Raw genomic sequence first — 25,845 nt, 5'->3', positions numbered from 1 at the left:
GACATCATTGTTTTACTATTTGGTTTCTAGTGCTTTGCTGTTTCAATATAAAAATGACAGTAACAACAGGTTCAAACACTGCACAAATAACCTGAAGCCATGTCAGCTGCTTTCTTCGTTTTATATTAACGTTCTATTAGTAATATTTGTATGTTTAAAAACAGTAGGTAAACCCACTTTTGATTCAATCTGAAGAGATGCTGGTTACACTTTTATGTTAAAGTTGTAATACTTTCTAATGGAAAATTTAAATATATTTTGCACTAAGTGCACCTTTATTCAAAAATGCTTAATCACTGAAAATAATGCAACAAAGCTCCTATGGAGAGGATTTAATCTGGATTGTTAGTAAAACATAAAATAAAAAGGGAATGTATTTGCCATTATTTTTTTATTACATGTTTTGTCCATCTTTATTTCATTTATCCCCAAATTCCCTGACAACAAAATTCTAGGAGATTTCCAGTGAATAGGTATTTTTTTCATAGTCAAACTGGTTACATTTTGGCTAAAGATTTACTGAATCAATTTGAAGTCAATGAGTCGAAATGGATCGTTGTAAATTAACCAAAATCGTCCAGGAATTAAATAATTATTTAAATGAATCATTACACCACTAATTAAGACGTTATTCAAAATCTAATTTCTTTCTTTCTAATTTCCATTTACAAAATTTGTTCCCAGCTTGCAACAATAATGGAACAAAATTCACCCCATAGAACTGTTCTAATCAACCCAATGCAAAAAAGCCTCAGACTTCTCTTTAGTGCCGCAGCATCCGGAAACTTTGCTGTTCTTCTGGATCCAACCCATTTTCAACATATCGTTTACATCCTCTGAGTCTCCTAAACTCTCAGGTTGTTGGTCAGAAGCTTTACAAAAAAAACTATGGCAGTAACAATTCATCATAATATTGCAGAGTTGCATTGTTTGACACACAATGGTTATTAGATTAAAATGTCAAAATCAAAAACACTGCTAGAAATAAGCAAATGCTCATTTGGGGAAGATCTTTTCTCTATCAACCAGAATGACCATACGCTGCTTCAGCATATCTGATCTTAGATTATAATGGAAGAAGAAATGTTTTTTTCAAGACATTCACCCACACATTCCCAAAATACAGCTCCAGCATTAAAAGTCCAAAAATGTAAACTGGAACTTGTTGTAAGAAACAGGAGGACTCACTGTTCATGTTCAGGCACATGAAATAGACATCGAACTTCACAGCCAAGCTCTGCAAACCGCCCACTAGTCCCTGAAGTGTGTAGCTTGAGTTTCTAAACTATGAGATTCTGATCGATATCCTCCACCAGGGACCAACTTCTCTATTATTCTGTAATAATCCAATCCAACTTTGACTTCTGCTCTTTTCTAATCAATTGTTTTAGGATCTGATGTTCTTCAGGCCACAATTATTTAAAGTTTTTAAAGTCAGTGGTTACGGCTTAATTAAAAAAAAAAAAGTTCATATTATTAAAACAATAAAAAACGATTTTTAGAAATATATGGCAACAGATATATTCCAAGTAGGTATGTTGAAGGTGGCTGTGCAGAATGTGTTTGTCCTATTGCAATTATGAAGATCGTTCTCAACTAAACTGTTTTTTAGGAGGCATTAGATAGATGACTGAGCAAACTGTAACAGAAATATGTGAACTAGGAGAGAGCGCAGTTATGTTGTGTATTTTATGTTCTGGTAGAGAAGGAGAAGGATCTCAACTTTCAGTCATGGTTAGTAAAAATGTTTCTATTTATTTTTCCATCCATTATTTTTGACAGTGACAAATTAATAACATTTTTGTAAGCTTGCTGTTTGTGCTGTTTGTGCTGAACACAAACAGCAAGACTGTATTAGTCTTTTTCCTGCATCACAAAGGTAGACAGCAGCTTGACAAAGCCATGATGGCGATTATTTTACATCCAATTAGTATGCAGTTCTCCATATATACACACACATCAATTTAAAACAGATGGTATCGGTATGGTAGTATCGACCAATGCTGCACAGCCAGCAATCGGGTATCGGGTAACAGAGCCAAAAAATGTTGCAACACTAATCTAAGACCAGATGGGTAAACTATTAGTAATATAGGAAAAAAATTAATAATCATATATTTTTTGACACAATGTGAAGGTAACATATCCAATTAAACAATGAAGTAACAGATGGATTTAATGAAAACCCACTAAATACAGTGAGAAGTGTTAAAACCAAGCTCCGATATCAACCATAGTCTCAGAGAGATAATACTACCATGAACATAAATGTTTTATACAAATAAACTTGCCTTGCCTTGTTATTTGTTGTTAAAAGTGACAAAAAGTACACCACACAACTACTCCTCTGTTTACAATATGTGGGACCCTTTGCAGCATGCAGGAAGACAATTAATGAATGGATGCATATTCTGAAAGGCTATTGGCCCGTGCTCCGCAAGGAGGGGAGAAAGAAGCAGGGCAAAAACTGAAAAACACATCTAAAAAAAATGTGGTTGAGAAGAAAAAGTATTCTATAAGTAATTCCAATCAACAGTAAGCTTTCACTATCCTCTCATGACTCTTACCAAAACCTAAAGGCTGATTTATGCTTGTGGTGTCAACGTTCTGCACAAAATGTTATGAACAGAGTGTTTGGAGTATCTCACTCCCTACAGCTTTCCCAACTGTACCCAACATTCTGGTCATCTCTGCAGAGGAGTGTAATGTGTCAGTCACCAGATCTTTTAATCATTAATAATGACTTCTTTGTGCATGTTGTCATACTGTAGAGCTGAAAACTGTGAACAATCTCTAAATAATTTCATGACCTGTGATGCCTGACTTGTGTCAGTTGAAGCAATGGATGTACCCATAGGTGTAAAACACCTTGCAATCTTTTAGCCTCCTCAGTCTCTCACTAGCTGGATCAGTCTCTCTTCTCAAGTCTGCTTTAAGTCTGTTCAGCCTGGCCCTAGCTCAGTTTCTGCCTGAAAATCGGGTTATCTGAAGCCTCTATAAACAATAATAATAAATGGGTCAGTGTCTCATGCCTATAATTGTTGACAATTAAAGAAAATAAACAAAAAATTTTTTTAGTTTAAATATTGATATATATTGCTGTATAAATATAAATATATATTGCTGAATGGCTGCTCAGTGGAGCAGTGGATAGCACTGCTGACTTGCAGCAAAAAGGTTGTGGGTTCAATTCCTGGCCCTTGGTCTTTCTGCATGGAGTTTGCATGTTCTCCCTGAGCAGGTGTGGGTTCTCTCTGGGTACTCCGGCTTCATCCCACAGTCCAAAAACATGATGGTTAGGCTAATTGGCTTCTCTAAATTCTCCTTAGGTGTGAGTGTGTGCGTGAATGGTTATTTTTTCCTGTTCGTCTCTGTGTTGCCTTGCGATGGACTGGCGACCCAATGTACCTCTCGCCCGTAGACAGCTGGAGATAGGAACCAGCATCTCACTTGGGATTAAGCGTGCCAGAAAATGTATGGATGGATATTGCTGATATATCAGGTTAGTATTGGTATTGATCAGTTCTGCAGGTGGACACGCCTAGAGAAAAACAGTTTAAGGTCATTAATAAAAGCCTAAAACTAATGTGACATTCACACCTATGATTAGTATATATGTGAACTGCTGATTAATAGAAACAAGCGAGGGAAAAAGACAGATTGAGAGTTGGAAACAAAATTGATATTCAATGCAGGAGAAGATCTTGGTCTACTTGTATCAAAAGTGTTTTTTTTTTACATTTACTGTAAATATTTTTTGTCCTTCAAATAAAATAAAATGTATGTTATTCACAACTAACTGCTTTTAAAACCGTATGTAAAATCATTAGCTCAGCTATATTTGTACCAAGGTGTCTAAAGTCCTTCATTGGATCTTAAGGTGTGAGCTGGAGTAACTCACATGTAGGTGACAATGTTGTACATGTATGTCTAGTAGCTGTTTTCAAGACATGCTGATGAGAAGATTTTTTTCTTTGCATTCTGACTAATGCAGTTCAGCACTTAAGACTAAAGATTTTGTATGTGCAGCTACAGGTTTTGGCCGTTTTCTTTGTGAAAGAGATCTTTGGAGATACTATGTTGGAAAGAAGTTAAATCTCCTCTCATTATCTCAATAGATCAGTTGCCAGAAACTAACTAATTAGCGACGGGAAGCTTTTCTAACATTACATAAATTGTCGTGACCACTTTAATCAACTTTTAAAATGCTGCTGACATCACTTTCTAGGTATAGTTTGGAAGATAATTAGGTGTTTGTAGTTTGCACATTTGACAGATTGTGTTATATTCTTAAGATCTAAAGCATTTTCATTTCACTGTCACTTCCATCCAATTATAGCTTTAAAACAGAGCAACAATGCTCTTAATTTAAGCAGACTTTCCAAACCAATGTAAATTTAAAAAATCCATCCATTACAAAAAAAAAGCTGATTCAATTAATGTTACAGGGAGCAGGTACCCATCTTCAGCAGTGAAGTTGCATAAGGCAGATTTCATCCTGGACGGGTTGCCAGTCCATCACACGTTACACAAAACATTCACGCAAGAATAATTATGCATCGGAAGGGCTTTATATCTCACATAGGGCGGAATTGAACCACTGCCAAACCTGGAATAAAAAGTCACGGTCTCAAACAGTAAACCATGTATGCATTTTTCCAAATATCCACATCTACGAAGCACCATTTCTGATAAGCTTTGTTTGTTAAGGAAGCATCTAGAGACACAGATCTCCATGGAAAAAAAAAGAAGTTATTACATCTAAATCCCAAAATGAAAAATATAGGCCAAACTGTAATCATTCAACATTTCTGTTTCATAATAATATGATTCATGCCAGTTTTTTTTTACTTATTAAAGCAAGAGTTATAGAAAATAGGTTATGTGAATATGTTATCACCTGTGGGACTGTTTCGTTTGGTGTAAATGGTAATAAGACAGACGTATATATTAGGGCTGAAACAATTAATTGGATTAATCGTGATCTATTTATTATTGAAATAATCGTGATTAATTCAGTAATCGATTAATCATTAACTGCAGTTTAGAGACTGTAAAACATGCCTTTAGCTGATACAGCAACCCACTTAAAGCAGTAATTATTAGATTTTAAAATAGATTAGATTAGATTCAACTTTATTCTCATTACACAGGTACAGGTAGATGGCACGGAATTGCATTTTTGGCACCTTTAGGAGGAAATTCTTAATTTTTTTGGTTTTAGGTTAAAAATTTTTTTGTCTCAATTTGCTCTATCCAAAGTTCCTCAAATCTGCAGTTCCTGCATGCCTTTTGAATGTGTTATGTGTGTTTGTATGATTGTATTTTTGCATGTCTAATTTTCTTGTTTATAGTCGCTTTTGTGCTTGCAGCGCATTTATGTATTTACTGCAGGTTTGCACCTGACAATCACTGTACCCTTTGCGCAACCTGCTCAGTAGAAAAAACTTAGAATTAACTACTCCACAGTGCTCCACCTATGAAAGCCCAACCTTCCGAAGTCTCCTGCACCCATTAGATACACTTTCTTAGTGCCGTTGAGAATCTGAGGCCTTTGAGAAGCAGATCCATATGGGAGAACCATCTACTGAGCTGAGCATAGCAACTTTATCATTACTTTTGTGCACATTTTCCACAGCAACATTCACTGTTACCATAGCAACATACCCTGCGTGTGTGTGCTGTATTCTGCTCATCTGTCAGGTGAATTTGGATATCCCTCAGGCTTCACTCACACGTCCCTGTTCTTACTCCTCCCACTGCAGCTTCTGTTGTCACAGAGGAATGACATGACATGTCTGGTTCTGCCGTGACAAACACTGCTCTATTAGCTGTTCACCTCACCCACAGCCATCACGTCCTCTTACTGCGCTGAAATGGCGGCCTATTTAACAAGGATGCATAACTGCTGCTTTCCTACGCTCCCCTCCATACAGCGTCCACCTGCTTCAGCTCTGATGTTTATATGCACCCTGGAGGGCATTTATTTCTAAGTTAATAACAACCGAGAGATTATTTTCTGTGGTTCCCAGTATGATATCTGCCACTGCAAAGTGTGTGACTCCATGTTTCCATAGCAGAGAGCCTGATTAAGAGAACAGCTACACAACAGTCAGTTCATATTATTGTTTTTTGAACAACACAGAGGAGTTATTTTTGTGTCCTTTTATCTAAAGAGACTCAGAAGGAAACTCAAATGCTATTCATACACCATACTTATGTTCCAATCATGTCATGACTAGAAGTGGAGAATGTTCTCATATGGCTTAAAGCGTTAGAGTTGCTTATATCCCAGAATGTTAGTTTTAAAAACAGATCTCTCTGAGATGTAGACTGTGAGGCTTTTTGTCCATCAAGGGACTGTGCTCGGCCCATTCTTATTTTCCCTCTTGGTCTTTTTAAAAAAAAATCTAATCTTTTACTGCTTTTCAGATGATCTGCAGATATATCTATCTGTAACCATATGAAGCTGTGCCTGTCTATTTAAACTTAGATGCTTGATGCTGGTTATGTAATAATTTCCTGTTTTTTAATGCTAATGCGACTGATTTGATGATCATTGGGACTCAAAAATGGCATCACTTTTCGCAAAACTTTACCTTGAAACCTAATGATTAAGTCCTTTCATGCAGAGATAAGTAAAGAGTATTGGATGTGTGGTTTTCAGTTATATAGCATCAATTCACAACACATGTCATCTACAGGCACTTTACAGAGAGAGTTCAATCAGATCATCCAGTTAGATTGTTTCAATGTTTTTCTATCTAAGGAAAACCCACTGATTGCTTTGATTCATCGGCTACGTAAAATTTCCCCAATCCGATCCAAACCTTGGTTTATTGGAAATTCTAAATCTCGGTTTACATGGACACTTAATAAAATCCTCCAATCATGATGTGTGCATATATCTACCAAGTGTTTGATCATAATCAATTAAGCATGTGCCTGCTTAATTTTCCCATTAAATCATGATGAAGTTTCACGCATGCGCCGAGGAGATTATGATGCTCCAAAGATCCGAATGGGAGTGCTTGGATACCAATCGGAATGGGGATCGGAAAAAAACACCCCTTTCTTTAGAACAGTCAGTCTTAAAGGCTGATTTATACTTCGAAACTAGGTTGTCTGCGTAGATGTCACAGTGAACTCAGAGACGGCACTGCCCCCTCTGTAGACGCTCTGCTGCACCTCTCCAAAATTGTAGGTGACCACACATAGTGCCACAGACAGGAGGCCTCTGATTGGTCAAATCTACATCCGCTCTACACTATGTATATTTCCTGTTTGGTACCTTTACTGCTTGTTTTGTTTGTATGACCGCCATTGTGGAAAAACGACTCATGAAGTTTGACCAGCTAGAAGAGCGAGGTGCGCGAGAACGCTGGGACCCTTTTTACACCTGGATCCCCGCTATTTTTCGCCCTCATGTCCCTCTGCTGTCGCACAAACGTACCCTCACTTCCTCACCACCTCGGCCGTGTTTAGTCCGACAGGTAGTTCCTGATTGTCCCTCTTGTGTTGTGGCGTGGAATAACATAGCGCAGACCATGTTTCAAAATTGGGCATAAATCAAAAATGTCTGTAACAAGCTCACTGTGATACACTGCTGCGGAAGATGGACCAGCCCTTTATTGTTTAAACATTTTTGATCAGTTCAAGTCTTTAATTGATTATTAGTGTCCTTTTAAATTTAGCTAATGACTAGCAGGACTTGACAGCAATCCCTCACATCAAGCAAGCAAGCAAGCAGGGAGAGTGGAGAGGAAACCTTCAGCAGAACCAGACTGTGTGAGGACCTCTATTTGGAGTCACATGAAAAGAACAAACAAGAACTGTGCTTTAATAGAAATAATGCTGAAATCATCATTTATTAGCATTTTTTTCTTTGCACATTGATGGTTGTTATGCCTTTCTTCCTGGGTTACAGAGGAAAGGTTTTAGATGTTTGCAAATGCTTGAAATTACTGCTGCCTATATTTTAACCACAGCTGGGAAATAGGATCCCCTTAGAGCAGCATTGACATCTCTTGGTTGTCCCATCAGTTTGTAAGGTCTTGAAGTTCACCTACAAATAGTCAGGTGCCTTCTGACCTGATGCACCTGTATGTTGTTTGTCATGTTCTCTGATCTCGGGGCTCTGAGCTTCTCAGTGTTCTAATCAGGCTCATGCTTTGGACGACAATCGTGATATTTATTTGTCTCATAAGTAAAGAGCATGGTCGATGCCATGAAGTCTGGAAACATTGTTTTTTACTTAATTTTCTTTTATTTTTCTTCTATTTTATTATATAATTCCTGTAAAGCACTTTGCATTGTCCATGTAATGACTTGTGCTATGCAAATAAACTTGCCTTGTCTTGCCTTTCCAATCATGATAATAATCTATGTGAGATTTAATAAAAAAAAAACAATGTGAGATTACTTTACGTTATCAATGTGCACGATAAAGCCTGTAATGTTCAGTGACTGATCTGAGGCCGCTTCATATAAGTACACAGCTAGAGCATTGACCCCTCTTCTCATATTTTCTGAAAAAGCCCCTTAACCCTACAGTAGCTAAACCCACAGCTCATAAAAAAACACATTTATCCAATCTTTTACTCTCTTTCATAGTGATGAGATATAAGTGGCGTCACTTCCATTCTCTCACAAACACACTGAGCAGCATATAGACTCTTGCATGCTACCTCAAGCTCTGCCCTCATTTCTTGTCATCTGTGTTAGCATGCTTGCATGAAATGTTGCCTCTATTTTTAGCACTCATTATCAGTTTTTTTCCCCTCCGTTTAGCCTATTTTCAGGAGCATTTGTATTCCTGGTTTTCTATCATCATATGGGGAAAATTAAAGCTAGCTTTTCCTACAGCTTGAACTCAACGAGGGATTTCTGTAAATTAAAAATTTTCTGTTTATTTCAGACGACAAAATGCACAGATTGCTTTAATTCAGCACAGCCAGATGTCTCCTGGATTTTATGCAACACAGCAGGTTGCATGCGTACTCTAACAAGAAATAGTGAGCAATTATAATTTGGGCCTGAGATCACTTTGACTTTTATAGGGGTTTTAATTAACCCCACATTAAATGCAGAGAAGTGCGAAGAAGAGTGAGAGCACTTTTCATTCTTGAATTCACCACAAAACAAAAGGCTGCAGAGCTCACCTTCTGCATGTTTCATGTCTACTACGAATATGAACTCATCTTTAATTCTTCTGCACCTGTTTAGTTAAATAAATAAATTTTTAAAGCCATGAAACTAGCCCAGTCAGCTAACCATTATCTAATATGGAAACAAACCAGCGGTCCAAAAATTAAAGAGACTCCTATATGTTTACCTGCACAGGTCTTTACTTCTTTTATATATTTTCATTTTGTTGTTATTGTCGTTTTTACGTTTCATATACACTCACCGGCCACTTTATTAGGTACCCCATGCTAGTAACGGGTTGGACCCCCTTTTGCCTTCAGAACTGCCTCAATTCTTCGTGGCATAGATTCAACAAGGTGCTGGAAGCATTCCTCAGGGCGTTTGGTCCATATTGACATGATGGCATCACACAGTTGCCGCAGATTTGTCGGCTGCACATCCATGATGCGAATCTCCCGTTCCACCACATCCCAAAGATGCTCTATTGGATTGAGATCTGGTGACTGTGGAGGCCATTTGAGTACAGTGAACTCATTGTCATGTTCAAGAAACCAGTCTGAGATGATTCCAGCTTTATGACATGGCGCATTATCCTGCTGAAAGTAGCCATCAGAAGTTGGGTACAATGTGGTCATAAAGGGATGGACATGGTCAGCAACAATACTCAGGTAGGCTGTGGCGTTGCAACGATGCTCAATTGGTACCAAGGGGCCCAAAGAGTGCCAAGAAAATATTCCCCACACCATGACACCACCACCACCAGCCTGAACTGTTGATACAAGGCAGGATGGATCCATGCTTTCATGTTGTAGACGCCAAATTCTGACCCTACCATCCGAATGTCGCAGCAGAAATCGATACTCATCAGACCAGGCAACGTTTTTCCAATCTTCTATTGTCCAATTTCGATGAGCTTGTGCAAATTGTAGCCTCAGTTTCCTGTTCTTAGCTGAAAGGAGTGGCACCCGGTGTGGTCTTCTGCTGCTGTAGCCCATCTGCCTCAAAGTTCGACGTACTGTGCGTTCAGAGATGCTCTTCTGCCCACCTTGGTTGTAACGGGTGGTTATTTGAGTCACTGTTGCCCTTCTATCAGCTCGAACCAGTCTGGCCATTCTTCTCTGACTTCTGGCATCAACAAGGCATTTCCGCCCACAGAACTGCCGCTCACTGGATGTTTTTTCTTTTTCGGACCATTCTCTGTAAACCCTAGAGATGGTTGTGCGTGAAAATCCCAGTAGATCAGCAGTTTCTGAAATACTCAGACCAGCCCTTCTGGCACCAACAATCATGCCACGTTCAAAGTCACTCAAATCACCTTTCTTCCCCATACTGATGCTCGGTTTGAACTGCAGGAGATTGTCTTGACCATGTCTACATGCCTAAATGCACTGAGTTGCCGCCATGTGATTGGCTGGTTAGAAATTAAGTGTTAACGAGCAGTTGGACAGGTGTACCTAATAAAGTGGCCGGTGAGTGTATGTGTCAGTTGTTTTGGCTTGGAAAATCCATCTCCAGTGTCTTCTATATGTTGAATGTTAAGATTTAAAGAAAACGTTTAGCTTCTGTTCAGTCGATCTTATTTCACGGTCTCCTCAGACATTGTTGCATCACCCTCAACATAAAACTGCTGATGTTGCAGAATAGATCTAAGGATCGATTTAGCAAAGTGAAATAAGCCTGAAACAATTTATGATATATATATAACGACCGAGAGGCCCCATTTTGCTGCACCTTCTCAACCCATTTAGTTTATTTCAAATCAATTGAACCAGAGTCCCAGAGGTGTCCATTTCCAGCGATCAATGGATCACTTTAGACAGATCACGCACCTCATAACAGAGAAACACTATTATGCATAAACTTACTGACACCTGAAGGCATTAAGACAAACCCAGGAAGTTGTTGTTGCAAAATGCTTCTGCTAACAGCAAAGCTACAGTGCAGCTCCACAACATACAGTAGATACACTTCAGCCTATGACTCCAATGTGTTCAGGGTTGGGAACGGTACTTAAAAAAAGTAATGTTATGATCTTATGTTCTGGACCTTTTGTTTCTGTTTAAGTTTATTTTTTTGGGGGGGAGTAACTCTTTTCTGGATAATTGGTATTGATTGTTTCCTGGTCTAGTTTCAGTTAGTTATTAATCCTTAAGCCCCTGTCAAACCGTGACGATTTAGCCAGTGTATGCCTGATAAACAAAAATCTGGCAAAAACTCTGCCATATGTTTGATATGCGTACATTTGTATAAGTTATGAGAACGCTAAATATGCTGAAACATGCTGGCATACATCGACATACAAGCATGTCAAGAAATTTTGAGTGTGCTCAACATATGCCATACGTGGGGTGTAAGTTACAGGTAACTCTTTTGATCGTTGTCATACATTAAGTGTAAGTTACTCATACAGTAGGTCATGGTGTCTAGTTTATCCAAAACCTATAAGTAACTTGTGCATAACTTATCAAGAACTTATCTCCAGCGCATATCAACGTATTTTACGTATTCCAGGCAACCGCTGAACGTGTTTTAACGTACAACTACTGTATGATGGAGTATTTGCAGCGTTTTGGGCACAAAAATTGCCCATACTGGGACAAATAAAAGCTACTGAACTGAACTGAACTGGTGGTTCACAGGGGGAACCGTCATTTCTCCTCCAGACTTCATCCCCATCATAGGATGAGTGAGATGGTATGAGTGATAGATCCTCCCTGCGTTCAGGCGCACGACCAACAAACTTCCTAGCAGACATGATGCTGAATCTACTGTGACTGCAAACCTTCTTTCTTTCTTTTTCTTCTTATTTATTTATTTTCACCATGCGTTTTAGGTTTTTTTTCATTGATGAAATGATAGAAACACAATAAAGAAATCTTTCTATGGTGGACATGTTTCTGTTGGGAGGAGCTGATTGAGTCATGAGGAACCAAGCAGGAACTGACATCCATCAGAGCAGAGCTCTCTAACCACGAAATCCCACATCCTCCGTCACCAGGGTTCCTTGGTCTTTTTTATTTTGAGGATTTGTGGGGGGAATGGAAGAGAGTTCATATAACCTGCATCAGAGAGCTACCTCTTTGATCTGCGGATGGTTTTCCATGTTTGAAACAGAAATAGCAGCAGTAGTGGAGATGCAATTCAGTTCTTAAATCTATCTTTGCGCTCCTCTAATTTATCCAGAAGTTCTGCAATCACACTTTTTCTCACGCTCCCAACTTTGTGATCGGCTGCATATTTAGCCTTCCCTGGAAATGCCATTCCAAATTACTATTTTTATTCTCTCATTACATGAAAAAATGTAGGCAATCCTTCCGCATTGATAATGAAAGCAAATGATTCGCTCCATTCTTCTTTGAATCATCTGTTCTCATCAGTTATCTTCCTTTTTCTCCCTTTGGGACCCATGGTCAGAGACACACTCACCGCTTTGTTTGCCCGGCACCGCACCGCCCAGAAACATGTTTTGCAGGCTATGACCACTAATCTCTATGGTTATGGCGCAAATTTTCGTTGAAAGAATTATTATTTTTTTTTTTTATTTATTATACAGATGTTTACAGCTTTGGAAAACATAATGAACGTTTGTTTGAACTCCTGCACACCATAAACAAACAAACAAAAAAAAACTATTTCATAAATTTTTGAAAAAGCTCCAGGGCAAGGGGGCGCTAAAGAGCAGCACATGGCTTGCCGACCCCTGTTCTAGTTACTTCTGTCTACACCTGCTCCATATCAGCTAATTAGTCTTCCCAATGTTCTGTCTCCCATATATACACCTCGTATTCAGTTACTTATCCTTCTCTGAATACTGCAATATAAAGAGATTTAATAATTCTTAGACCCCAACACTATAAACACAAGAATCATATAAAAAAAAGCTACATTCTGGTCCTTAATCCACATCATACATGAACATCCAATATTAGCCACACGTAAATCCAGCATACATGTAAACCACCAAACAGTGTTCACTCATACAGACATTAAAAAGCTACTTATTGCTGGCAGGTTTGTTGATTTGGAAGCCGTTGTTTAAGCCCAGGGATCTGAACCCTTTACACTCCATTGATTCAGCCCTGAGTCTAGCTAAATACAAGTCACTTAGAGCTGCAAATGTTACGTCACTTTTTATCAAAGCACAACTTATTTTCTTAAATATCCTCCATAAGATGCTGTTACAGTTTTAAACAGCCAAACGGTTATTTTTATTTTTAGCTTTTAAAATGATTGAAAAATATGGAAGAGGGTTAGGGCCACTAATGAGAACAATTATAAAGTTAATTTAATTGTTTTAATTTCATTTTAGTATGATGTCAGGGGGAAAAAAAGTCAGAATACTGACTTTTTACTTTTCTGATATTAATTTCAGAATTCTGCATTTGAGTAAAAAGTCAGAATTCTGACTTTCTCTGCAGAAGAGGATTGGGGCCAGTGGAAAAAATAGGAGAAAAAAGTTAACTGATATATTATATCATTTGAGGTTAATATGGGAAAAAAAATCAGAATTCTGAAAAAAAAAGTCAGAATTCTGACTTTTTCCCATATTAACCTAAAATAAAAAATTTTGTTTTCAGTGGCCCTAATCCTCTTCCGTAGAAAACATAAAAGTGCTTAATAATAAAGAGAAAACTTTTTCTTCTAGAGGAAATAATTGGATGTAAAAACACATCATTTCTAAGCTAATAAGAAAAAAAGACTTGTTAGTTTCAATGTCATTCTGTTGTGAAATTCATTCAGTTAGACAATTCTTTAAAAACCTGCAAAGCTTCTAAGACCGGTGTTTGTTATTATTATACTATTCTCACATCTATTAGTTGGTTCTTTATCCTTTCAGCCACAATTAGGAGTCATGGTAGAGGGACAATAGAACAACTAACGGCTCTGGAGCCGCAGGTTGCAGACCCCTGATTTGGCACATTGGTGCAGGTTTGGAGCTCAACATGGAGCAGATTCCAATATTTCTGCTGCAGCGAAAGACAGAGCAGACTGTCCCATCAAAGAGCGTCTGAGAGGAATGGTCTAATCTGAATTAGATTGAGACGAGGTGGAGCAGCATTATGTACATTTCTAAAAGGCAGAGACAGTTGAGAGATTACAGAATAATCTTAGTTCTGGACTTCCACTGGAGTCGCAGTAAAGTCTCACCTGTGCTTGATTTGATGGTTTCCTGTCCAACAGTTTGACCAAGCAGGTCGTACTGGTTCAGGCGGGAACTCTCCTCCTCCACCACCACCGAGTCCGAAGCGTTCCGAGTCCAAGCGTAAGTCACCTCTGAGATTGTGTAGGCGTCTAAAAAGAAAAGGGAAACGGATAAAGCCAAAGGTGATGGCGTCTATCAATGATTCTTTCTTCAGTCACCCAAATTAAGTGTCCCTACGATGTTTGACGTTATTTTGAATCAAAACCGTGCAACTTTTCCTGCTCTGTTTGAATGCATTTAACTAAGAACTAGACTTTTACTTCTAACAGGATATCATGAATGCACTGAATGCTTATCAGGCATTTCATTTATTCAAGATGTCCAGGCATTTCAGACATGACCTGCTAAGCTCTGATGTCTGAAAATAGCCAAATATCAATCTGTTGTCCTGAAAAAAAAAATGCAAAAAACAAAACAAAACAAAAATTGTCATCCAAATGTAAAGAAGCCATAACAATAAAACCTGGCAAAAGATCTCAACTCTCCAAACAGAAAATATTTGGATGACTTTAGAATAAGAATTGCAATTCAGCAGTTTCTCTGTAGATGTTATGTGTCTGTTTAAACGCTGGCGTTTCTTTGTTAGTTTTTGTAGCGTCGCTGCCAGCTGAGCCATGCATTTCAGCTTCACTCAGTACTGCTCATGTGCCAAAGGACTAGAGGAGCAAACAAAGGACTGCATCTTAGTTTAAGTTGCCTCAGGCTCTATCATCATTAGAGTTACTCACAGCTGCCAAATTTTAGTGGACAGGAATGAAAGTCCATGGGGAAATCCTCCAGATGCATTGGGCACTCGGCATGCACTGTTAACCTGCATCCAATTCACAGAACATTAACCAGAATTTGCAAATGCATGAAAGTAAACAGCACAGGTTATAAACAAACAAATAAAAAAAGTAAATAAAGAGCTTCATGCACCATTCAAGACGTTAAACATCTGCAATGCCTTGAAATGGAAAAAAAAAGGTTTCTGTATTTTAACCGGCAACACAAACTAAACAGGAGGAAAAAGCTCTCTGGTGTTTGTCAGCAGAAACACTTTAACTTATAGAAGTTTAATACAATAATTCACAGAGGGTACATCTTCAAACGTGGTAATAAACAGTTAAAACCAGTTTACATTCACAGAAACATTTTTACTATGCATGTTATTTGTTTAATGCAAAAAAAAAAGCAGTTTGGTCCTAATTCTTGAATTGTTCTTCTTTTCCATCCATTTTTTTCCGCTTTATCTGGGGCGGGTCGCAAACGCAGCAGTCTAAGCAAAGATGTTAAGAGGCATAGTCCCTCCAGTGTGTCCTCGGCCATGAGGACACACCTCCCAATGGGACATGCATGGAACACCTCCCAAGGGAGGCGACCAGGAGGCATCCGAAACAGATGTCTGAGCCACCTCAAATGGCTCCTTTCGACGTGGCGGAGTAACGATTCTACTCCGAGCTCCTCAACATCCTGCCATGTTGCTTTCTTAATTCCCCACGTTAGCTCATCTCAGGTTAATGTAGGACCGTGTTACTCTTAATTACAGCTCTGACTTCCTTTGTTTAAAGCGTGAGTAAGATTTCGGTTTTATAAGCTGCCAACAAGAAGTCAAAACCTTTTCACCTGTCCGGATGAGCCTGCACATGCACCACAGAAACAGAGTAAGTTAATTTTTTCCTCTCAATGGTAAAACAATGAATAACTGGAACGGGCCATTTCATAGTTCACAAGAACTCTGCTGCTGAACTCTGGGCAAATCATATTAAATCTTTTACATTTAAATATTCACCAGTGTTGTTACTGTAATCACCCCCACTATGACGTATGACGAGTATTAGGGCCAGGCTAGAGATTTTTTTTTCTTGTATTTCGAAAATAAAGTCATAATATTACGAGAATAAAGTCGTAAAACTACGAGAATAAAGTCGTAACATTACGAGAATAAAGTTGTAAAATTACGAGAATAAAGTTGCAAAGAGAATAAAGTTGCAAAGAGAATAAAGTTGTAACATTACGAGAATTAAGTCGTAACATTACGATAATAAAGTTGTAACATTACGAGAATAAAGTCGTAAAATATGAGAATAAACTCGTAACATTACGAGAATAAAGTCGTAAAATATGAGAATAAAGTTGCAACGAGAATAAAGTTGTAACATTACGAGAAAAAAGTCGTAACATTATGAGAAGAAAGTTGTAACATTACGAAAATAAAGTTGTAAAATTACGAGCATAAAGTTGTAAAATTACGAGAATAAAGTTGCAACGAGAATAAAGTCATAACATTATGAGAATAAAGTCGTAACATTACAAGAATAAAGTCATTATATTACAAGAATAAAGTCGTAACATTACGAGAATAAAGTCATAACAGTATGGGAATAAAGTCGTAAAATTCTGAGAATAAATTCATAAATTTATAAGAATAAAGTGGTAAAACTACGAGAATAAAGTCGTAACATTACGAGAATAAAGTTGTACAATTATGAGAATAAAGTTGTAACATTACGAGAATAAAGTACAATTATGAGAATTAAGTTGTAACATTACGAGAATAAAGTACAATTATGAGAATTAAGTGTTAATATTAAGAGAATAAAGTTGTATTTTATGATAAGCATGTGAAGTTAAACTTTGGCTCTGGTTTGTCAAAAAAGGAAATCTTTTAGCGAACCATCAGGATGTTAAAGGGACTCTGATTGGTGGAGCTGGTCAGCCGTCATCTGCGGGTTGGAGCTCCGAGCTTTCTCTCTGAAACGGGTAGCTGTATGATGACTTAATTCTTGTAATATCGCAACTTTATTCTCGTAATGTTACGACTTTATTCTTATAATGTTATGACTTTATTCTCATAAAAGAAGAAAAAAAAATCTCTAGCCTGGCCCTATTAGTCCGTCGTACCCCCACCAACTTCTCACACAGCCCACCTGAATGGAGCTGAATATGTGTCCACAGCAAACAGTATGAAAGAATCATTGTATCTTTCTATCATTTGTTCTGTTCGTCTTTTTATTGTTCGTTTCAATTTTAAAAGATTGATACATGGATTTCAAGGCTGCTAAAACCACAATGTTCTTTTCTCTGTCATGGTAGAGAGAACTGATTTCTCTGTTATTTATGGAGCATGTGGAGACCTTGAGCAAGTACTCCTAATTTCACAAAAATATAAAAACCTTTGATTTTCAACAAGATTCTTCTCTAATAACTTAAAGCCTTAAAGAGTCCAAAATTTTCATTCAAGGCCCTTCAATACATCAAGTTCATGTTTGCTCATTCCCTGCTTTACATGCACCTGTTTTTGGATAAGATGAGCTCGTAGGTTTGATAAGAAGAGATCTGACATCAGGATCAGACTTTTAAGAAAGTATCTTCCCATAAAGGATCAAAACTTCCCCATCAATGAGCAGAACCTGATGTTGGCCTATTGTTGTTATAAACAAAGCACTCTTGGTACTGTACATAATAATCCACCAGCAGCTCCTAATTCATTGATATTAGAGTCAAACCAAATAATATATAAAGACATTAACTCCGCTCAACTCACCAAATCATTGCCAGCTGAACAGAGCTGTGCTGACTTTAAAATGATTTTACTTGATAGTTTCATTAAAAGGATTGTTTTTATGAATAATATTGAGAAATCCACCAAGGAAATGTGAAGATTTTTTGTACACCCTGTTTTTGTTAATTAACTAGTAAAATTAAACCAATCTTATAAAGAGAAAAGGCTGTAGAGATAGAGGGATCTCAATTATATTAATTCTCTGCACTGTGCAAAAATTATGACTAAAAGAGTCATTTGATGTGGCAGAGATCTAGTTCCAAAAATAAATATTGCTATGAATATATGATCAATAAATATTCAATAAAATAAATACATTTCCTCATTAAATATAACAAAATACATAGTTATAAGTAATATTTTTCTATTTTTTTTCATTTATTTAGTTAGTTCAAAATTTACCAATTTATTTAAAGTTTTATTTACTTAATTATTAAGATTTATAATTTTACTTTAAGAGGTATTATCTTAATTTTTTTTATGATTTATTTAGTTAAAGCTATATTTATTTATATCAAAATGTGTTTAATAATTTTAAGATTAAGTCATTTAAATATATATATATATTTATATTTTTTATGATATATTGTTTCATGTTTTTTATTTATCTATTTAATAATAGAATTTCAAACAAAAGGGGTGGAGTTACAAAATAAAACATTTTCAAACAAACCAAATTTACAATTAAATATATGCACCAATAAATAAACTTTAAAAAAATTAATATGTATGTAAATTAAAATAAATTGATTAAGAACAATGTGTGTATATTATTAAATAAAAGAAGTAAAGCTGCCTCATGGAGCTAATGAACTAAAATGGGAAATGTGTCACTAGAATCAAGAGTTTTTATGAATGTTTAGGAAATATTCGATCAGACTTCTGCTCCTGTTGATGGGTACGTTGGTTCACATTTCATCAGCAAGGCAGTTGAATTGTCTGGGACAGTTTGTCTTTAAAACAAAAATTCAAATCAATATTTTATTTTAGGAAATTAACATTTATAACATTTTCACTTATTATTATTATTTTTCAAATTTTTGTTATTTGAATTACTAGTGTGAAATTCTCATTTTCCTTAATGGCAGGGTGTGTAAACTTTCAAGGCCAACCTTATGTTGCCCTATTACATTTTGCTTGGACGTTATTGTGTCATTTTTTACCTCATGGTGTACAGCAGCGTCCCGTCATCTTTGATCCGCAGCAGCTTATTGGGCATGGTCATGTTATGCGCCACAGACTTTTTCCCATTGTGAAAGAAGGTATCTGGAGTCCAGATCTTACTCGCCATCAGGTTGTTCAGGGGTAAAATGTTCATTGGTCCATGAAACGTTAACCTCTCGTCCCTCCAGCTTTGCCGGAAGAAAACATCTATGGTGTACTCCTGAGAAAAAGGAAAAAGAATTAGTGAAGAAGTGATACACCTGTTTTTTTTTTTTTCTTCTCTATGTTAAAACAAAAGCCGTTCCCCCTAAATATAGCGCAATAAAACAGCAAACGTCCGCTCATGATTTATTGATGTCTACAAGCAGCATCTTCACAACTGGCTTCATGTGCCACTTTAAAGCTTTCCCCTGTTGGACAAAGCTCCATTAAGGTGAGGCTGCTGCTCTCTGCTTTCTTCCCTGGCTTGGTGTTTACCCGGCTTGAGAGGCCAAGCCACAGTCCTCTGACCTAAAATCCTCTGCTGTCAGAGGGAACCACACACAAACACCAAAGAGGATTTAGGGCAGACAGCACAGGACTGTGCGATGTGAGTATATGAGAGTTACATGCAGCGACCGAATGTGAGAACGAGAGATACAGAGATGCTTGGGTTTTTTTAACTTCACAGTCTAACAGCCTTTGACATTTAGATCTCTGGACACTGAAACTGCAACTGAGCTCTCATTTTACTCAGATAACCACAGGAGGAATGTACTCTACTAACTGCATTTTACATCTTTAATCTCTTTAGGCTGTCTCTGAAGAATATGAAGACAGTTTTTAAATGTTTTTTAAAGGGGAATAGATAAAGGTGGTGGTAATTTTAATCTGGGATTCTTCGGTTAGTCTGCTGATATGTCGTGGTTTTTAAGCTTTTTACTGAATCTTCCTATGCTGAATGCATGAATAGTTCAATTTCTTTATTAAACTGCCTCGTTTTTTCCAAGAAACAACAGAAATCATGGCTAAATTTGATTGTCCTTTAACCAAGAGGTGTGTTCATTTGGCTGAATTTGTAAGCATGGTTTATGTCATACTAGCTTCCCTACCCAGTCTCCATAGATGTGTTTTCTGCAAAGCACACCTATGGAGAGAATCTCTTTCCATTATTGTTTCAAGTAGAGAACATGTTTTGTAAATGGAAATTACATTTTTTTCAATATTTAAGTTTTAGTTTTTATTATTTATTTCAAATTTTATTTTTCAGAATTGCATTCATTTTGAATTGCACATTACAGATCAGACTCTTTTCATTTCCAGGGAGGGACTTTCCTCTGCAGTGAGGCTTTTGAAAATCATTATTTTCAAATCGTTATTTGCTTGCAACAACAATGAAACATTTATTGGTGGCTGTCTGTTGCCCCCTTGTGCCACTCTCCTTTCACCTAGCTCCCCTCTGGTTATTTCTGTCCACACCTGTTCCCAATCAGTCGATTACTCCATTCATTATTCTGTTTGGGATATACAGTATATACTCCTAATCTGGCAGTAGCCAGATTGATATGTGTAGAGCTGAGTTGAGTCCTATGTTAATAATAAGGGATGGCCGCTGTTCAGTCTGTCCGTGAAAAAGGAGGGACATTTAGTACAATACTTTGGGCTGATTGGGTGATGTGCCAGCTAGCACCTGGTATTCCATAATATGCTTTCAGCCAATCGTAGCAGCTAATTGTGACTTTCAGTCTGCTGAAAAATCTTGATAAGCTGATAAATCTAACTTTTTCCATATTCTGTCAGAATAAAAGCACAGACATCTTTCCGATCTACAAATGCACAAAGTGCTTCTCTTTGCTCCTTTTTTAAAATGAGCAATTGTCGCTATTTAAGCTAAAACCAAGTCAAATACAATTTCGACAGGTGCGTCCTCCAGCGTAGCCATGTTTTTAATGCCTAGGCAATGCCCTTTTGTCATTCTTCCATGTCCCGCCCCAGAAAACACTGCTGGCATGTCATTGGACCGACCCGCAGCTTGTTTCGAGACGGACATATTAGCAGGAGTCTTTCAAGATGGATCTGATATGAGACTGACAACTCAGATCTCCTGACACTCCAGCTTGCAGCGCAAAGTTAATATACTCTTCTTCTATGGTTACTTTTTGCTGGATTCTACTCATTCCCTCCTGAAGCCCTGTGTTCCTCAGAGTTCAGGGTCCTGTGTTCCCTGGTTAATTCATTTTGGATTTAAAGGGGCGACAGTGGTGTCGGATGCAAGAGTTTGACCTGCAACCGGAGGATTCAAGCCCCAGCTCTGGCTTTCAGTGTTGTTGTGACCTTGGGCAAGACACTGCATCGCCTACGGATGGTGGAAAGAGGGACTGGTGGCGCCAGTCTATAGCAGCCTCGTTTAGGTCAAGTCATCGGACTTGAAAAAGTGTTATATATGTACAGGTCATTTAGTATTTATGTTTCTGTTGCCACCTCTCTAATTATTAAATCTGCAAGAAACCACAGTCTCCCTGTCTTCATTTGTGTATCTCACCCATAGGGCCACTTAGTCATTCCTCTCCAGATTTAGGGCCCCTTAGTAACTTTTCTATAGATTTAGGGTCTCTTTGTGAACCCCTTCCAGAGCTTCTTTCTTGAGCCCATTCTGTGCCATCCAGAGACCTCTGAGCCAGCCATTTTCCATTCTGTGACACTGGGGCTCCATGTTGGACCTGTCCTGAGTCAGAGCTTTCTCCTCCAAGGACCATCCGTGGGCGCTGCTCGTCTCCATACCCCTCCTTGGACGCTCCTCATATCCAAGGCCCCTCTGTGGGCATCCCTTGCCATCTGCAGTGCCTCTTTGTGGGTCTCAAGCTGTAGCGCCTCTTCATGGGTTCCTACTGCTATAACAGCGGCCTACAAGGTTCCCACACCAGAGGCCCCATAGTCCCTGCTGTGTAGACGGCATCCCCCGGCAGTACTCTAGAGACCCTTCTTTGTTGTTGTCTCCTAGAGGCTGGTTTGTTTGCCCACCTTGGTTGGGTCATATTGTTTTCGACTTTGGTGTTTTGTTTGTCGCTTCTGGCCCTCCTTTCTAGGCCCTGTTTTCTGTTTTGGAATTTTTCTAGCTCATGGCTTTTTTTTAGGGCGTCTTCTCGTGCTATTTTTCTTCTGTCTGTGTTTTTCAGTTACACTTTGATTTATGTCATTCTGTGTTTACTAAGTCATTAGTTTAATTTCCATTTAATGCCATCAAAGACTAGTTATATATAGTTATATTACTCTCTGTTGCCCCCTTGTGCCACATTCTTTCCCCCTAGCTCCCTTCAGGTTATTCCTGTCCACACCTGATCTCAAACAGCCAATTACTCCATTCATTGTTCTATTTGGGATATGTACTCCCCCTCTGTGGTTACTCTGTTGGACTCTCCGCATTCAATTCAATTCCTTTTATTTATATAGCCCCAATTCACAACACAAGTCATCTCAAGGCACTTAACAGTTCAACCAGCATTCCCTCCTGAAGCCCTGTGTTCCCCTTTATTCTGGTTCCTGTTTTCCCTGGTTAGTTATTTCTGTAAATATGCTTCTGTTGCTGCCTCTCGAATGATTAATTATGCAAAAAACCACCACAGCCTCTGTCTCTCTGTTTGGGTCCTCTACAGTTCTACAGGGAAACACATGAGGGATGAGCAACATTTCCTACTGGCAAGAGATCCCAAACATAAATATCTCTAGAGATGTTATGGTTTCGTATGACCAAGACCAAGTTTGGTATGACTGTGAAAAAACATGGTGTGGCAAAATGGCAACATAAACATGAATCCTTTTCATTCCTTTAAATTGTTTTAGACTCTTTAGCTATCAAATCTGAAATGGGAAACTTCAAACAATTAGCTACTCTTCTTTGGCTGTTTTCTTACTTTTTTAACCTTTGGTTCTTAAGAAATAGCATCCTTTATTTTGGTCATTTTTGGCAGAACACCGACAGGAAAAGGGGTTGGAGATAAGGGGAAGACATGTGGCTTAGGTCAACAGGCTGAGACTCCCCACATATAATGCATTTAAGTTCAAATAACAAACAGATTCTTTACCAGACTGACAGCTCTTGCCAAATACTACAATTGCTGGAGATAAAATGCTGCGGTGCAGTTCAATATTGCTGTTGGGCAGAAACCTTTATTTATAGATTTCTAATGAATTTTTTTTTACAAATGAATGCCCTACTTTACTAAAAGTGTCCTTACAAAAATTGTGAAAATAGCAGGTATGTACATAAGCTGACAAAATTTACAATAAAGGAATGTTTCCTTATTTACTATGAATTATGCATTATACAGAGATCAATCAATCTTCATTAATCCAAAAAAGAAAAGAACAAAAACATTCTTCTTTCTACTTTGGCAATGTTGATTTGCTTGTTTCCCTTTAGAAAGCAGTAGTACCATAGATCGCCACTAGGAGGCGAGAAACCGTGCTAGTGTGATGTGTAAATGGTCGTAAGGATCCGAGCTCGGCACAGTTAACTGATCCAAGCTCGGTCCGAACTCGGGACGGATCGGTTTTCAGGGACAGTGGCGGCTCTAGGGCACGGCTACTTGGGCTACAGCACCGGATGTTTTCCCCAAGAGCCCCAGATCTCGTTACTGAGCTGATCTGAGTAAAATCTGCAGTACTGGAATTTACCAGATGGTGGCAGCATGCGCAGGAAAGCAGAAGAAGTTGTCACCACTAGCTGTTGCTAAACAGACTAATGTCCCAGGGATGTGAAGCTCTGACTGACCTCCAGACATTCTTTGTCCCTCTGTTATATGACATTCTGTTTCCTTTGTGTCGGGAGCACGCATTGAAGCAAGAGAGGTGGATCTGACCATTTTCACTGCGCTTTTGATCAATTTCTCGCTAAAAATAGCTCTTATAATCATGTCACTGTTGCAACATCCAGTTTAATCAGCAGCTGCTGTTTACAAAATTGTAAAATAAAATAAAAAAAATAGATGAGGTCCTTTTGAAGCTGTTTTGTGTTGTTTTTTTCAAACGCCAAGAGAATCTGTCTTTTTCCGACTTCTGTCATTTAAACCTGACAGAAAAAAAAGTCAGTCACCAAACACAGATTTTCAACACGTAGTGAGTATTTATCATTTTTCATTTGTGATTTAAAAGGATGGAAACTGGCTGATAGCAGGACACAAAAATTAAGACCTAAAAAAAGTTCCTAAAAAAAGAGAATATAGACTTTCTGGTAATTCCAGAAATTCTAATTCTAATGTAAAATATGACAGATTACTGGATTAAGGTCATTTCTAGTATACAAATTGATATCACACATAAAATGTTTTGAGAATTTGTAAACATGTGCTCTTTATTTCCCAAAGATATGGGAGGAGGTGAGGAGATAATGGTTTTTTTTAGCTGCCTGAAATAATCTGTTTCCCCTCCATAACATTAAAATTAATTCACCTGCAAGTGTTTAACTGCGTTTATTCCTCTCTTCATCAACAACAAACCCTGTGGATTTGGTGACATTTGATCATTATTTATTATTAAAGGAGGTGAACCATATATTTTAGCCACCTAATAAAATCCGTTCCCCCTTTGATGATCTTTATGAAATTTGTTTTCTGTTTAAATGTTTATCAAACAATTAACATATATTCCAAAAAAAAAAAAAGTTCAACCCAAACCACAGGACTTTGTTTTCCAAGTTTGAAGATGTTTCACTTTCCATCCAGAAAGATTTCTCAATTCAAAATATCTGGAGCAATGCTACTGCAGACATTTTGAATTGAGAATTGAAAATACATTTCATAAAGATCCTCAAACCAACAGTCATATTTATTTTGACTATTTTGAATTTCAAAATTTAAAATAATAAATGTTTCAAACATAATGTGCAAAAATAATGACAGCTTTTCCTCCATGTTATTGGGGGTACGGATTATATCAGGTGGCTAAAATATTTGATTTCCCTCTCTTAACTTTGGCAAATAATGATCAGACGCCCCCAAATCCTCAGAGTTTGATTTTGATGAAGAGAAGAATAAACACAGTTAAAGACTTGCAGCTTAATTAATTTAATCCCATGTTATGGAAGGGGAACGGATTATTTCAGTCAGCTAAAATATATGGTTCCCCCCTCATAACTCTGGCAAATAAGGAACAAATGCTACCAAAATCACAGGATTTGTTATTAATGACAAGAGGAATACATACAGTTAAATACTTTCAGGTAAATTAATTTAATCCCATGTTATGGAGGGGGAATTCTTATGTGTGATAGCATGTAGTATACTAGAAATTTCCTTAATCCAGTAATCTCTTATATTTTACATTAGAACAGGATTTACCTGAAAGACTACACTCTCATCTTCACTCTCATGGCTAAGCCCCCGATCTCCTAGAATCCTAGATCCTCCCCTGTTCAGAGGATAGTGTAAATGGGGCTCCTGTCTTTACTTACTTCACAGCAGGTTCAGCTGTGGAGGAAGAGCTGTTGAACTATGGCTGTAGCACAGGAGGGAGGAAGGGGGAGGGACCTGTAAAGAGTCCTTGTTTACATTTTCTGGTTAAGTCCAAAGTTTTCTCAGAAGTCTCTACTGCAGGCTAATGAGACTATATCGTTACCAGCTACTGTAACCTAGCAGGTGAGGAGAAATGGACCTCTCATATCCCATTTATACCCCACAGAAACACAAGGCTGTGGATGACTAATCAGAGCTTCTAAATATTCAAATTAAGTAAAAAAAATATGGGATTCCCATGAATAATTACTGACTAGATGAACCCGAAATGATATTTGCAATAAATTCAGGATGTTTCT

The 25,845-nt window shown here is 37.8% G+C and overlaps 1 protein-coding gene across 1 annotated transcript in view; it reads right to left on the bottom strand.

Annotated features, from left to right (window-relative positions):
- Window positions 1-25,845, bottom strand: part of LOC107090147 (gamma-aminobutyric acid receptor subunit alpha-2-like) — a 71,334-nt gene that overhangs the window by 24,867 nt on the left and 20,622 nt on the right. The window contains exons 5-7 of the mRNA XM_015383371.1: window positions 19,058-19,278; window positions 15,079-15,161; window positions 14,296-14,439 (exon numbers count right to left, since the gene is read on the bottom strand). Of these exons, the coding sequence (XP_015238857.1) occupies window positions 14,296-14,439; window positions 15,079-15,161; window positions 19,058-19,278 (448 nt within the window). The remainder of the gene's footprint in view (window positions 1-14,295; window positions 14,440-15,078; window positions 15,162-19,057; window positions 19,279-25,845) is intronic.

Source organism: Cyprinodon variegatus, unplaced genomic scaffold (genome assembly GCF_000732505.1).
Source record: "Cyprinodon variegatus isolate N-32 unplaced genomic scaffold, C_variegatus-1.0 Scaffold283, whole genome shotgun sequence".
NCBI lineage: Eukaryota > Metazoa > Chordata > Actinopteri > Cyprinodontiformes > Cyprinodontidae > Cyprinodon > Cyprinodon variegatus.
This window is presented reverse-complemented; position numbering and strand designations above follow the sequence as displayed.